General features: G+C 44.6%; 1 protein-coding gene across 1 annotated transcript in view; it reads right to left on the bottom strand.

The window, feature by feature from the left end:
• Positions 1–11,054, bottom strand: part of LOC143382895 (uncharacterized) — a 41,061-nt gene extending 30,007 nt beyond the window's left edge. The window contains exon 1 of the mRNA XM_076837198.1: positions 10,925–11,054. Within this exon, the coding sequence (XP_076693313.1) occupies positions 10,925–10,927 (3 nt within the window). The 5' untranslated portion in view covers positions 10,928–11,054. The remainder of the gene's footprint in view (positions 1–10,924) is intronic.
• Positions 11,055–15,272: the final 4,218 nt, after the last annotated feature.

Raw genomic sequence — 15,272 nt, forward strand, 5'->3', positions numbered from 1 at the left:
AAAGTTGGGAAATGGGGACTTGGCAATGTGTGAATCCCCCCACGTCTCAAGATGCCTATTGAGGGATGGAGAATATGCAAGGTTTATTTTTACATCTGTGACATAAATGAGGTATACTCCATGTGTATATAAACCATGTTTTCTGATGCATATATTAAAGTGCTTACCTAAACCACTAAAGTTACTCTTTATATTATTGCAAAGCTGTGTAATATGCAACTTTAATTTACACTGCGAAGGAAAGAAATAAACAAGAAAGAAGTAAATTAGAAAGCTAGGCTACTTGGCCTAATTTTACCCAACTTTAAAGATGTATTCCAAAGCTTGAAAAAAATCCTATCTCTATTTTACTTTAAATTAATTAATACACAAGAAAATAGTATGGCAATTCTCTTTGGATCCATCACCTGCTGATTTGAGTCGTTAGTAGATTATATTACAGTTATTTGCTATTGTGCAAGGCCTATCCCTATCACAAGACCTATCCCTGGGGATCTCTTTTACTATGTATGCTCTGGATTGTTCCTATTAAAATATATTTTTTGATCCTAAAAATTACCCCTACGAGTCTCTTCTTCAAAACCAAGTAACTCTTTTTTGACTTTCTCAGAGTTCTCACCCCTCACTTTGAAAACCCAAGTCTCCCGTCCTCAGAGTTGTTTTCCACTCTTGTATACAATTATTGTCATACTCTCTGGGGACCTTTCAATACTGAGTAACTGCAGGCTTGGGCGAGTTAAATGGTACCTGGTGTTCTGCCTTCCAGGATATGAACTGCTATTCCTGAATCGTAGCCACTAGGGGACCTGAGGCAAAAGTATCATAAATTTGAAGCCAGCCACAGCAACTTAGTGAGAACCTGTCTCAAAATAAAATAAAAAAGGGCTGGGGATGTGCTCAATGGTAAATCACCTCTGAATTCCATTCCCAGTACTCACGTCCCCTCCCCACCCACACACAGAGCAATCCCTGTCTTCTTCTATGATATTAAAGACCTCAAAGACAAAGAAATGAAGCTTGGGGACACTAGGTCTTCCCCCAAAAAGCCGTGTATTCCAGTTTTCAATGCTCAAGATTTCAAATCTTTGTAAACATTATTCCTAAGAATTTTGATATTATTGTCACTAGAATTGGTTCCTTAATTTTATGTTTGGATTGCCTTTTTCTTGTATACATTAAAAACAACTGCTGGGCCAGGCATGGTGGCGCATTCCTGCCTCAGCAGCCGGGGAGGCAGGAGGATCATGAGTTAAAAACCAGCTTTAGCAACTAAGCGAGGCCTTAGCAACTTAGCAAGAACCTATCAAAATAAAAACAAAAAGGGCTGGTGATGTGGCTCAGTGGTTAAGCACCCCTGGTTTCAATCCCTGGTACCAAGAGAGAGAGGGGCAGAGAGAGAGAGAGAGAGAGAGAGAGACAGAGAGAGAGAGAGGTGGGGGGGAGTGGAGAAGGTGGCAACCAGAAGCTTGATAGTGTCAAGGAAGTAAAAAATTAAAAACAGTGTATAGGTCGGTCTGTAGGAAATTCATGTGGTTTAACTGACTGCTGATTTTGAAAGTTAGCCTCCTTTGTTAGTAGCACATGGAACACTCCCTAAAATAGATCATATTTTATGGTACAAAGTAAATCTTACCAAATTAAAAAAAAATAGAGAATTCCTTATATCCTATCAGATCATGATGGAATGACATTAGAAATCAATAGAGATAAAAAACAGAAACTACTCTAATCCCTGGGGATTAAATAATATTCTTGAGTGAAGAGCCCTGAACCACATAAGAGTCTCAGCTGAATTCTACCAAACTTATTTAAAGAAGAATTAACACCAATCCTTCTCAAATTACTTAATAAAATAGAAAAGAAGGGAACACTGCCAAATTCATTCTTTGAAACCATTATCATCCTGATTCTAAAACCGGACAGACACGTCAAGGAAAGAAAACTTCAGGCCAATATCGTTGGTGAGCATAGATGCAAAAATTCTTTATCCTGGTAGCGAGGATGGAACTCAGGGCTGCCCAATTACCAAGCCACATCCCCAGCCCTTTTTATTTAGTTGCTTAGGGCCTCACTAAGGCTGGCTTTGAACTCATGATCCTCTCTCCTCAGGCTCCCAAGTTGCTAGGATAACAGGTATGTGCCACCATGCCTAGGAAACTTCATTAAAAAACACATTAAGATGATAGTGCACACTGATCAAGTAGATTTCATTATAGGAATGCATGGTTGGTTCACCATACACAAACCAATAAATGTAATTTGCCACATAAATTGTGATAAGGACAAGAATCATATGATATCCAATAGATGCAGAAAAAAACATCTGACAAAATCCAGCACCCATTCATGTATAAAACACTAAAAAAATTTAGGGACAGAAGTGTTAGATACAGAAAATGAAAAACTCCAACACAGTGTGGCCTGGGAAAAGGGGATAAAGCAGAAAGCCACATGCTGAGGGCACTAATCTCTTCCAAGACAAGCCTATTCCCAGTGCTGGCCACAAACCCCAACCCAAAAGTCCAAATTCCTGAGGCCCAAACAGACACACTCACTAAATCACCTCTCAGTAGAATCTACATGAGCTCAACTCCTCCTGTGGCCAGTGGCTCGTTTTCCACAAGGAAAGTGGGTCCATCAGAGGCCTCACACCTTCCTGCAGGAGACTTCCTTCCTGTATAAAAATCTGAGATGACCCATGAAGTTTGCGTCTGGCCTGGCCTTTCCAGCAGTGTAAAGGCCACAGGTGACAAAGCCACTGCATGGAGGAAAACCAGAAGCATTTCCCCTAAAACAAACAGCAAAACACCAAGCATGTCCATTCTCACCACTCCTATTCAGCACAGTCCCTGAAACTCCAGCCACAGCACTCAGGCAAGAGGAGAAAATTAAAGGTATAAAAATAAGAAAAGAAGTCAAACTATCTCTGTTTCCTGTTGATATATTAAAAAAACAACAACAACAACAATAAAAAACCCTCCACCAGAAGACTTCCAGAGCTGATACACAATTTTAGTAAAGGATATAAAAGTAACATACCTCAATCATTTTCCTATACTCCAATAATGAATCTACTGAAACAGAAATTAAGAAAACTATCCCACTCCAATAACCTTAAAAACAATAAATATTTTGAATTAATCTAAGGAAGGAGATGAGAGAACTCTACGTGAAAAGTGCTGAGCACTGAAGGAATTGAAGAAGACCTTAGAAGACGTCTTTGGACAGGCAGAATTAATACTGTCAAAATGCTACACTACTAAAATGCATTACACAGATTAACGCAGTCCCTACTACCAAAATCCCAATGACATTCTTCACAGAACTAGAAAAAACAGTTCTAAAATTCACTTGGAAGAAGAGAGCCAGAACAGCCAAAGCAATTCTGAGCAAGAAGAGCAACGCTGGAGATCCAACTGTACCAGACCTGGATGTACCACAGAGCATGGTATCCAGAGCATGGTATCGGTGCCTATGGTACCAAACAGCATTAAGTCTAGTGGAATCAAAGACACAGAGACATACCCACAGAGGTAGTCACCCGATGCTTGGCAAACACACAGGTTGGAGAAAAGAAAGCCTTTTTCACAAATGATGTTGAGAAACGGGATGACCCCATCCCTCATACTATACAAAAGTCAACTCAAGTGAATCAAAGACCCAGGAATGAGACCAGAAACTACACTGCTAGAACAAACACACTCAACACTCCAACAGAGAGGCACAAGCATCAGCTCCTTAACGAGACCTCTAAAGCTTAAGAAATAAAACCAAGAATCACTAAGTGGGATGGTGTCAACTTAAAAAGCTTCTGCACAGCAAAGTCAACAATTAATGGGCAAACTGAACAGACAAATCCCCAACAAGAAATACAATGGCCAGTAAATATACGAAAAATGGCCAACATCTCTAGCAATCAGAGAAATGCAAATCAAAACTACACTAAGGGACTGGGACTCAGTGGCAGAGCACTTGTCTAGGATGTGGGAGGCACTGGGTTCAATCCTCAGCACCACATAAAAATAAACAAATAAAATAAAGATATTCTGACCATCTACAACTACCAAAAAGAAAAAAAGAAAACTGCATTAAGATTTCATCTCATTTCAATTGAATGGCAATTATCAAAGAATAAAGACACTAATAAATGTGGACAAGTGTGTGGTGAAAAGTGTACTCATACATTGCTGGTGGAACTGCAAGTGAGTAGGAAAACAATATGTAGACTCCTCAAAAACACTAGGAATAGAAGCACCATCGGACCCAGCGATCCCACTCCGGTACATGCACAAAAGCTCTAAAGTCAGCACATTATAGGGATGCAGCCACACCAGTGTTTCTAGCAACACGACTCACACTAGCCAAGCACAGGGGCCCGTCAACAGATGGATGGATGTAGAAAATGCGGGATACAGACACCAGGGAGTATTACTCAGCCTGGCATGCGTGCGGCCCAGGTTTGATCCTCAGCACCACATACAAACAAAGATGTTGTGTCTGCCAAAAACAAACTAAAAAATATTTTTTAAAAAAAATTCTCTCTCTTAAAAAAAAAAAAAAGAGAGACATCAGTACACTAGGGCAAAAGGAACAGTGGGAGAGGAGAGCAAAGATAGAGGAAGTACTGGGGATGAACTAGAGAAAATCTCTCATGCTTGAATTGAAGTGGCACCCCCTTTCTCCACAGAAAAGCTCTCTTCACCATGGCTGATTTTAGAACTGTCAGCAAAAGAGTCCACTGTAGATAAACTTCCTATTTTCATGTCACCCTGTTTACTTGGCCACTGGCCGAGAAGATGCCAGCACTCCAGGTGCTGGACACCCCCTTACTAGTTTTCACAAACGTATCCAGTACAGTACTTTGAAGAAATGTGCAAACAAGGCCTCTGGCCTTGAGCTGGGCTTCACAGAGATGTCTACATTTTTAAGATAAGTTACAAATGGGCTCCATGGTAACAGATGGCAGGGGGAGGATAGAAAGAAGAGAAGAGGCTCTCCCCTTCTCAGGTGTTGTCCTTGAAGAGTTAACTTGCCCAGAACAGTGAAAGAAAAAGCTGCTTTTATGTGAACTTCTGTAGACAGTGAACTTCTGAGCCCCTCCCCCCTCACATGCTGGGTATAAAACTCTGAAACTACCTGAACTCGGGATTCAGGGGGATTGATTGATTAAAGCAAAGGCTGTACCCTCTGAACCTGGCTGCAGCCAAATAAAACTGTTTCCTGCTATCTTCGGTGCCTTGCCTCATTTGACAGTATAATTAGGTCAAAATGAACCCTAATATTATGCATAACTAAAGTGAAGTCAGAAACAAAAATAAGTACTCATTCTTTACTAACTTGTGAAAATGGTATTTGTATATACAAGTTCTGATATTCTAGGTAGGAGATGAGTACGTCATTTTTGCTTTCTTACATCATTACCAATATTCTAACCAATGTCACTGGGCCAAATAGATGACTATTATTAAAAAATAATAACATTTGGTCCTCATCTCATCCCATACTAAAGGTCCATAGATTTAAAAAGCAAAAATTAATTTCAAAGAAAAAATTTGTTACTGTGCTATTAAAAAAAACATTCTTACATTGAATATTTTAAGAGCATGAAATTTAAAAAAAAAAAGTTTAATAAACGGGTATAGAACTTCCACTGAATCAGTAGGCCCCATGTCAAATACTGCTGCTGAGAATGCTCGGAGGTTAGACACCCAATGGGACCCTCTGTGGTGCCCTTCAAGCAGAGGTTCACAGTGGTCGATCACGAGAGGTGCTATGTGCCCGTGAGAAAACCACTGACATCTCAGAACAGAAAAGCAACCCAGGAGATTCACAACATCTTTACAAAGAGAACGCTCAAAAGACAACTAAACAGAAGTCAACATGGCTGAGAGAAGTGGGCATTCAAGATGCAGGACCACTGCACTCACCAGGGGTAACAAGGATGACAAAACAAATCACCAATTAACAGATGAACAACTGCAAAGGAGTGACGCAGTGGCCCTGCCAGACACTGCTGTGGATGCCCAGTGGTGGAGCTCCTGGGAAGAGGGCCTGGTGCCACCTACCCAGGCACACCCTGGGGACCATCAACTCCACTCCCAGGCAGAACAGAGCAGCACAAAGGATTCCAGGAGAAAGGTCTAAAGGCCAGTGTCCCCGCTGCCTTTGTCACCTCAGGTGGGCTGCCTCCACCCTGCCTAGGCTCCAGGACCTGGCCCCTGGCCAGCTGAACATGCGGGGCATTAGAGAAGAGTGTGGAGCCACTGGTGGGCTGGCTGCAGAACCTGGAGAGGCCCAGGTGGGGAAGGCGCAAGGTGGGGGGAGGAGGACACAGGGGAGGAGGACGGAGGGAGGAGCAGGGGGACATCCCCCAGGGTGGGTGGGAGCAGGAGCAGGGGAGGGGGGGATCAGGGTGATGGAGGCTGTGCCAAGAGAGCTCCTCCAGAAGGGGAGGAGGGGGTCCCTGCAGAAGACAGGAAATGGGGTGGCAGAGTGAGCCCCAGGCAAAGGGCTGGGGGCAGGAAGCCCCCAGGGGCTGGGGGTGGGGACACTTGAGGGTGGGAACCTCTCCTGGCTCTCTCCTCTGGCTCCAGAGTGCCACTTTCTCCTTCTCCCCAGCCTCACTCGGCCTCCCTGAACACTGTCCCCACCCTCATCTGCCACTGTGACCCTCAAACCTGCCATCCCAGTGCCCAGCTGGCCCTGCCTCTCCTCCCCTCCCGGGCTCATCCTCCCAACCCCACATAGACCACAGGACTTTCTTCTTGAGTAGCCCCTCCTACCTGTACTCTGCACCTCCACCTCATACCCTAGACCATCCCTTTCCTGCCTGATCCCCAGATCTCAGACCCCTCCCTTAGATAGCCATGGGCCAGGGTGGGCCAGGGTGGGACCAGCCCACAGTTGCCCCGGTTAACTTCCCTTTTGGTAAAATTTACATAATAAGTTGTCACACTTCTGTTTTCTTGTTTTAAAGAACACTCCAAGAGTACTAGTTAAAACAAAAAAGTAGTAGTTATCGCTAACAGGAAGCAGTCAGTACATGCAGTGGAACCATAGTAAGGTCACCGGTTTACTTTAAATTACTTTTAAAGTGTTCTTTGTTATTGTTGCCCTGGATGAGTAAATAACAGATAAGCTGCTTAAAAAAAAACAAAAACAAAAACAAAAAAAACCCTGGCACACAGACCTGAGAGTAGCAAGCAGAGATAAAAGGAGCTAATTAGGGAGCTGGTTGGGGAAATGCATCAAAAAAGAAGGATTAACAACTCTCAACAGGGTCCACCTAGACCAGGGCCAAGCCAGGAGTCATGGCCACAGATGCCTCCACAGTCTTGGAAGGGAGGCAGGTTTCATTAGTAACATGCGCTAAGGTAAATTCTGACTAGCCTGGCCCCAAAACTAGAGGAGGATGAATGTAGATAAAATGCCCTGAGGACGGCCACCATGGCAGTTCTGAAGAGGACCAATTAGGGTCAAAACCTGGGCCCTGGACATGAAGGAGGAGCTGCGCACCTGACGGTCCTGGCTCTCAGCAGTGCTCTCTGCCTGGGCCTCACTCTGCTTTTACTTACTTTCACCTCACACTTATACTAAAGTGCTCTTGTCTGACTTTTGGTGTCAGACTTTAAATTGTCTTTTGTGGGAACACAAGCAAAATATAAAACATTAACAGTTTTTGTCTTGTTTTAATAAAAAAGAGAGCTATAGGGCAGATGAGGTGGTATATGCCTGTAATTCCAAGTACTTGTGAGGCCAAGACAGGAGGACTGCAATCGCAAGGCCAGCCTGGGCAAATTAGTGAGGTCCTGTCTCAATTCAAAATTTTAAAAAGGGCTGGGGATGTAGCTTAGCGGAAGTACGTTCTTGGCTTCAATCCCAAGAACCATACAAAAATTTAATTGTTTTCAAAGTTACACAAAAAGACATGTTAAAAAATGTACAAACTGGATAACATTAAAATAAAATTTCCATCATAAAATGATAATTAAATTGTACAATAAAATTTCCGTCAACAAATGATACCATTAAATGGTACAAAGGAAGTGACAGCAGGAGAAATTAATTACTTCACATATAACTAAACTTTTAATAAGAAAGGAAAAGATAAAGACCCCAAACCAAGGCAGGCAAGAGACTGCATAGCCACTTTATATGAAATATCTGTGTTCAATAATCATAAAAAGCTCAACATCTTTAAACATTAAAGATATAAAAATAAAATTAGATAAAATTAATCACTGTTGATGAAGATTTGGAACAAATAAATTCTCATTAACTGCAGACAGAGCGGAATGAAGATACATGAAGCTCCCCCCAGTAGCAGACTTGCAGCAACAACTGCAAAGTGAACCATGATGATGTGTAAGGATACAGCGGTATAGATCCCAACACCTGAAATCCAGGGTGGGGAAACAGAACGCACACGAAAGAAGAGGTAAATAATACAGCATGGGAAAAATGGTCCGGTTCAACAAATATATAAAACACCACTAAGTATTACATAGATGCCACGTTCATGTGAGACCTCACATACATACATCTTTTAAAAGGAAATATGTAGAACACTCATCAGAAAATAAAAATTTCTGGGAGTACTTGAAAGACTAAATTATATACACCATGTATAGATAAAACTCATCACTAAAAAAATAATAATTTTCCCCAAACTAATCTATAGTATAAAAAATTTTAATATGCTGGACTGGGGTTGTAGTTCAGTGTAGAGCACTTGCTTAGCACGCGTGAGGCACTGGGTTTGATGCTCAGCACCACATAAAAATAAATAGATAAAGGCATTGTGTCCATCTACAACTAAAAAAAATTTAAAAAAATAAATTTCAACATGCTTGTCTTTTAATGAAAAAGGGTTTAAAGCAGGTTTTTCTAAAATTCTCCTGGTGGTAAAGCATACTGATTTATAACAGCAAATGAAGTAGTTTTCAGTACCTAAATTATATACACTATATACATTAATTATATACATAATGTGTAAATTATAGGCACTAATTTATAAATTATAGGCACTAATGTATAATACAAAACCATAATATTGCAATAATAAAGACCAAGGAACCATAATACAAACAAAACCATAATTAAATCCACATATACACAAACATTTTTGTATTGTTAGGTCCAACTATATATATGAAGAACGACAATAGATGTAAATAGATAAAATTACCAAATGTACAAGTAGGTTGAGCCAGGCAAACAGTTCACCATGTATGTGCAGAATTGAAAGGTCACAGGCTTAAATGCCAGCAGCACAAATAAGAAGCTTTTTTTTTTTTTTTTTTTTTGGTAGCAAGGATTGAACTCAGGAGCACTTGGCCACTGAACCATATCCCCACCCCTATTTTGTATTTTATTTAGAGACAGGGTCTCACTGAGTTGCTTAGCACCACACTTTTGCTGAGGCTGACTTTGAACTCTCATCCTCCTGAGCCGGCGCTCGGCATAAAAGGCTTTTTTCTAACGGGGATTTTTTTTTGGAAAAAGAATATGAGACACCTGATTTTCCCTCCATCTATGGCTACACTGAATAGATGCTCATGTTTGGGGTCCCTTTAAGACAGTCACAAATGAGATTAAAGAATTAGATCCATTGAACAACTGAGAAAATATATACTTTCAAATGAGTAGGAAAATCTGGGGTATACTGGCCATGGTCCTACACTGCAAAATGTCCCATTTCATTGATACAGAATGGGAGCCTAAGACCATACATACCCTAAGTCAAGTTTCCTGTGGCTTGCATTTTAATTTATAGGGCTGGGAGAACAAATATCTGCTTAAGTATCAAAAAGTGGTGATTTTCTATGGTCATGCAAGCACTTCCCAGGCTTCATCACCTGGGTTCAGGGCAGAAGCCTTCAAACCCAACCGCGCATAAGCTTCCCCTTGGAAGATACCTGTCAGCAAGTTCTGCCAAATGCTGTGGCTGACAGCTGAATTTCTATCTTACTTCAGAGATTTAATAGGAAAAAAACAGCATAAACCACTGACAGCCTGAGAGTTCAGCATTTACCTCCCAAACCTCCAACCTCCAACCAAAGCAGCTGAGAGCACGTCCAAATCTCCAGATGGGAAACATGGATTTATTGTTTTGCAAGAGCTTCCATGAGCTATCATCCCCAGCAATGACACAGAAAAGGTGTTAGAAATCATAGATCCCTCTAGATTGCTCTTTCAATGACTTCCTGGCAGCTCTCATTTTAACAAATTTGTTTCAGGAACTCAATGCACAAGTCAGATAGCAGACCTCCTGCAGCCTGAGTACAGATGCTAAAATGGCTAGTACAAAAAAAAAAATTTTTTTTTTGGAAAGATAACAAGCACACCAGCGTATACAGACATAGATAAAAGGAAACCCTTATACAAACGCTGGTGAGAACATAAAGTTAGTACAGCTGTTTTTGGAAACCGTATGAACGTACTTCAAAAAATTAAAAATAGGCCATGCGCGGTGGTGCACGCCCAAAAACCCGGCGGCTCGGGAGGCTGGGGCAGGAGGACCGCGAGTTGAAGGCCATCTCAGCAACTGAGCGAGGCCCTAAGAAATTTAGCAAGACCCAGTCTCTGAATAAAACGTAAAAAGGACTGGGACGTGGCTCGGTGGCACCGCGCCCCGGTTTCAATCCCGCACGGAAACACCGCGGCCAGCGGCCCTCGCGGGGAGGCCGCGGTCCCCCCCCGCAGCCGCCTTGCGGTGGGGGCTGAGGCTGAGCCTCCGCACAGGGCTCCGGCTGTGGGTTCCGGGGACGCCGCGGCCGACCCTCCCTCGCGGGCCGGCCCAAGGACCCAGCCGCGCGCGGGCAGAGGCCAGAGAGACAGCGGGGTCCGCTCGGCCATTTCCAGCGCCCACTGCCGCCCGCCCAGACGAACCGCCGCGCTGTCCGCGGACGCCCCTCGCACACACCATTTCCCAGCCGCAGGGTGTCCGGCCTTCCCCCGCGGAGCTCCGGCGCCTGGCAGCAGAGGAACTCGGGCCTCCCGAGGACGGGTGGCGGCCCGGACGCGCATCCGAGAAATGGCGGGGTCCGGAGACAAAGGCGCCCCCGAGGCGAGGCCCGCCCTCTCCGCACGGGGCGGGCTCCGGATTGGGCAGGTCTTGCCCGCTCGCCTCTGATTGGACAGCGCACCGGACCCCGCCCCCGACCCGGAGCCTGGGGAGCCTGCGGGCTGAGTGACAGCGCGGGAGTCCAACCCCGGAAAGACCGGACGGAGGGCGGCCTGGCGGTTCGGCTCCGCGCGCCCGCGCTGTCAGGGCAGAGCTGGAGTCGGACGCCGGTGCGCCTAACCGTGGGCCTCCGCCCACGCCTTTCCTTTCCTCACTCCCAGACAAGCGCTCACTAACCGCGCGGCTGCTGGACTCACAGGCCCGCCGCCCACGGCGCTGTTCTGAGTTGCTGGGAAGGGAACAAAGGCTCGGCGACAGCCTTTCCACCTCCCTACAGCAGGGGGCTGCCTGCAGCTGGGGGCTCTCTGCAGCAGGGGGCTCTCTGCAGCAGGGGGCTCCAAGCCGGGAAGACTCGTGTATTATGGCGTATATAGTCGCATCAACTCATGGAATAAGTGCATGTATATTATCCAGGAATGGAAATCATATAACGACAATCACTTTGCATTTTTATGTGACTTTTCTGCTCTCTGGTCTTGGGAGGAGGCAGCCTGAACCTTGAACTGGGAAGCAAACCCCTAAAGCAGCGATTCCCGCACAAATAAAATGTGGGCACACGCGTGATTCTGGGTTTTCTATTACATGAAAAAAAAAATTAAAAATAACAGGCCAAGGCCACTTTAATAGGACGTCCTCTTCAGGGCGTCGTCGTTATGTGGACAGCATGAAATTCCCGATGACGTTGGCGGGTGTGGAAGAGCATCCTCGACGGCAGCCACCGCCTCGGCTGCGGGCAGCGCCTCCCGCGACCCCGGGGAGGTGAAGTTCCCGGACGCCTCCTTTGTGTGCCAGAGGTGACGAAATACACTCCCTTGCCAGTATTTTTCCTCGGTGCCAAGGAATAGCAGAGACACTGCCCTGGGAGCGAGCCGGGACCTCCCAACGGGAAGTGTTCCAGAGCAGACCACTGTTTCCCACCTGGCGCTGGGCACGGTTCTCTCCCATTTCAGATGTCATAGAGCAAAGAAAGGAAGATGGGTGTCCCATGTCTTCAGATCTTTCAGCAGTTTAGACTCTAGCGTTTAAATAGATTAAAGGAAATTTTATTTTGCAATTTTCTTTGATCTTAATGGCAGGACTGGGATGTCTGTTTATATGCATACATGTCTACACATGTTGCCGTATAATTCAATACCCTATCAAAAGACCTAACTTTAAATTAGGAGAAAAGAAGAATCAATGCCTATAACACATGTGCTATTTTCCAGATAACTTCTGCACCACATGTGACTCGATTTTGTTTATAAAGGGTGTCTTAGTTATCCATCACTGGATTATAAGCCTTTCTAAAACATTAGCTCATGATTGCACTGATCAATTTAGGCTGGGCTCAGCTGGGGGTCTTTCAGCTGCATGTGGTTAGCTGATAGTTGATAAGATTTCTAAACTTCTGAGGGTAAGCTGACTGTCAACTGGAGCACCTTGATCCTCCTCCCAGTGAGAGCTCCTTCTCCAGCAGGCTGAGATGGGCTTGCTCTCTTGGAAATGGCAGGGTTCTGAAAGCAAAAACACAAGTATTCAATATCTTTTGAGGCTAAGTACTCCACTAAGACTTTCACAATCACAGCTTTATATGAACCATAGCAGAACAGTTATAGAAACTTCATCTATAAGTGCTGGGAGCCATCAGCCAAGTAGGTATGACAATTTCCTTGCCAGCTACTCCCATGCTGTCTAGTGGAAGGACTCCTGAAAGGTGACCTTGCTCAAGGACCAGGGCGGATCCGTGTTTAGGGTGTCCCCGGTTTAGCATAATAGGAGATTAGGGTGTTCCCCCTTTAGAATAGGGCGGTTTAGCATAATAGGAGATTAGGGTGTTCCCCCTTTAGAATAGGGCGCATCCTGCTGCCTGAGTTCCTCTTGAGTTCTTAGGGTCAGATAGTATATTTTGGGAGACAGAAGCCCAGTGGTGGATTTGGGCAGAGAACCTGGATTCCCCCAGAACGTGTTTGTAGACAGCCGGTGTGAGATGGGGAATAAAGAATTGCTGTTTGACTCTACAAGCTGTGTGGTGGCTCGTGATTTGTGCCCAGCCAGAGACTGCGGCATATAAGAAAAGAAAAAATGACAATGAGTGACAAAACATCTGCAGTTCTTTCGTTTTATCTGTACCCATAACCCTGACAATGTGATTTTACTCCCTTTCCTGTCAAAATACAGAAAGTTTCTCAAGACTTGTGGTTCTGCATAATTGAAGGGGCCTTGATCTTTTTACTGCCGAAAGCAGCGGACTTTTTCTGTACCTACAGGAGAAATGCTATTTTTATGTCAATCAATCTGGAATAGTAAAGGACAAGATAAAACAACTCCAACTCCGACAGGACCTTGAACATCAGAAACAACCGCTCTCCTCTACTGAAGGATGGCAGCCAAGTAACCCCCTTCTGGAGTGGGCACTTCCTTCCCTGACCCCTCTCCTTGTCACAGGCCTTCTGTTAATGCTTGCCCCCTGCGTCATTAGATTGGTTCAAGACTAGATCCAAAAAGTCTCTAATCAAACTATAAACCAGCTTTTATTACAGGAATGCCAATCCCTCACCAAAATTGGGGCACTGGGGACAGCATTCCACCACCACTCTGTAGAGAATCAGATGTGACTGCGTTACTATTACTGTCCTTGATGGAGTCTGCCTGCAAACGGGATATTCTGTCAAGGTATAGATAGGTAACAGCGGATATGCTTGAAAACAAGGTGTCTGCTGTCCTTGGGAGGACTTGGCTGCAAACGGGATGTTCTGCCAAGTAGGCTAGGAGGGCGCTAAGAAAAATTTTATTATCTGTTCTTAACAAGAACAGAGCTCAGCATGCTCCAGGCCGAGAGTAGATTAGCCATGAGAAGCGGGTCACTTCTGATTAGAAAGTAAAACTTCTGTGTGCTATGTTTAATTAGCTGAAAGACCTGATTCATTGATGTTGGAAGGCTGCCTTCTTTGTTCACAATACTATAAAAAGATTGCTTGTACACAATAAAGGACTTTTTTTCTGCTGCTGCTTTGCTTGTTCTGCTTCTTCTTTCTTTTCCCATGCTGGCCTGCAAATGAATTACTGCAACACCACTCAACCTCTGTCATCATCATCGGTCCAATGACATCCCACACCCCTATTCAAATGCTGCCCCTTCCCAGCAGGAAGCAGTTATAGAAGATTGACCTAAGTCCCTGTCCCTTAAGGGGCCCAATAAAAACAAAAAAGAGGGGAATGTAAGGTCCTTGCTTAGCATCTGGATGGCCATCTTAAGTGACAGCTGTCATTTAAGGAAAAAGTCTCACTTTCCCACCCAAGGGCTTCCCACCCCTCATACCAGCCCAACCCCCAACCACCCACATTAGACCACGCGGCTCTGATTCCTGATCCTGCCCCATAAACATCCCGAACCCCAAGACTGTGTTGCCCGCTCCGTCTATAGAGAGATGGCCTTTATTCGTCAGCTCTGACAGATGATCTCTGCCTGGGCTCCTCCTGCATTTCTCGCTGGCCCGTCTCTCCTTCCTCGCTTTCCCTTCAGCAAGACAGTTCTGTTATATCTTATTTTTGGTGTGTTCTGAGGGATGAACTCTGGGCACACAAATTGGTGGTTCAGTGGCATTGTTTACATTTTCGGTTTGGGGACAGGTCCTTGCTAGGTGGCCGAGGCTTTCCTAGGGATGGAGGCCCTGCAACCTCGTGGTCACTGCAAAGGATTTCTTGGAAACACACATGAATACTGACCATACGCAGGAACAGCCCTGAACTTGGGTTCTCACTCTGAGGGGTGACCCGTGTGCGCTGGCAGGCGTCCCTACAGGAACGCTGGGCACACTGAGCCTCCCCCACCCCCCCCCCACACACACACCAGGCCCCAGGTTAGGGACGGAGCGCGGCGATGGCGCCCTCTGCTGGCAGCTGTCGTGCCCTGCACGCCACACACAGCTGAAAAGAAAAAAATAGTAAAAAAAAAAAAAAAAAAAGGAGAGTAGAATAAACTAGTTAAAAACAAAGTATACAAAAACTAGTATAAAAGGGAGAAAGGGCAAGAGTTGTTTTCTTCTTTTAAATATTTTTAGTTTTCTATGGACACAATTCGTCCATTTTTTTTTTAATGTTAGCT

The sequence above is a fragment of the Callospermophilus lateralis genome, chromosome 17, assembly GCF_048772815.1.
Source record: "Callospermophilus lateralis isolate mCalLat2 chromosome 17, mCalLat2.hap1, whole genome shotgun sequence".
Lineage (NCBI taxonomy): Eukaryota > Metazoa > Chordata > Mammalia > Rodentia > Sciuridae > Callospermophilus > Callospermophilus lateralis.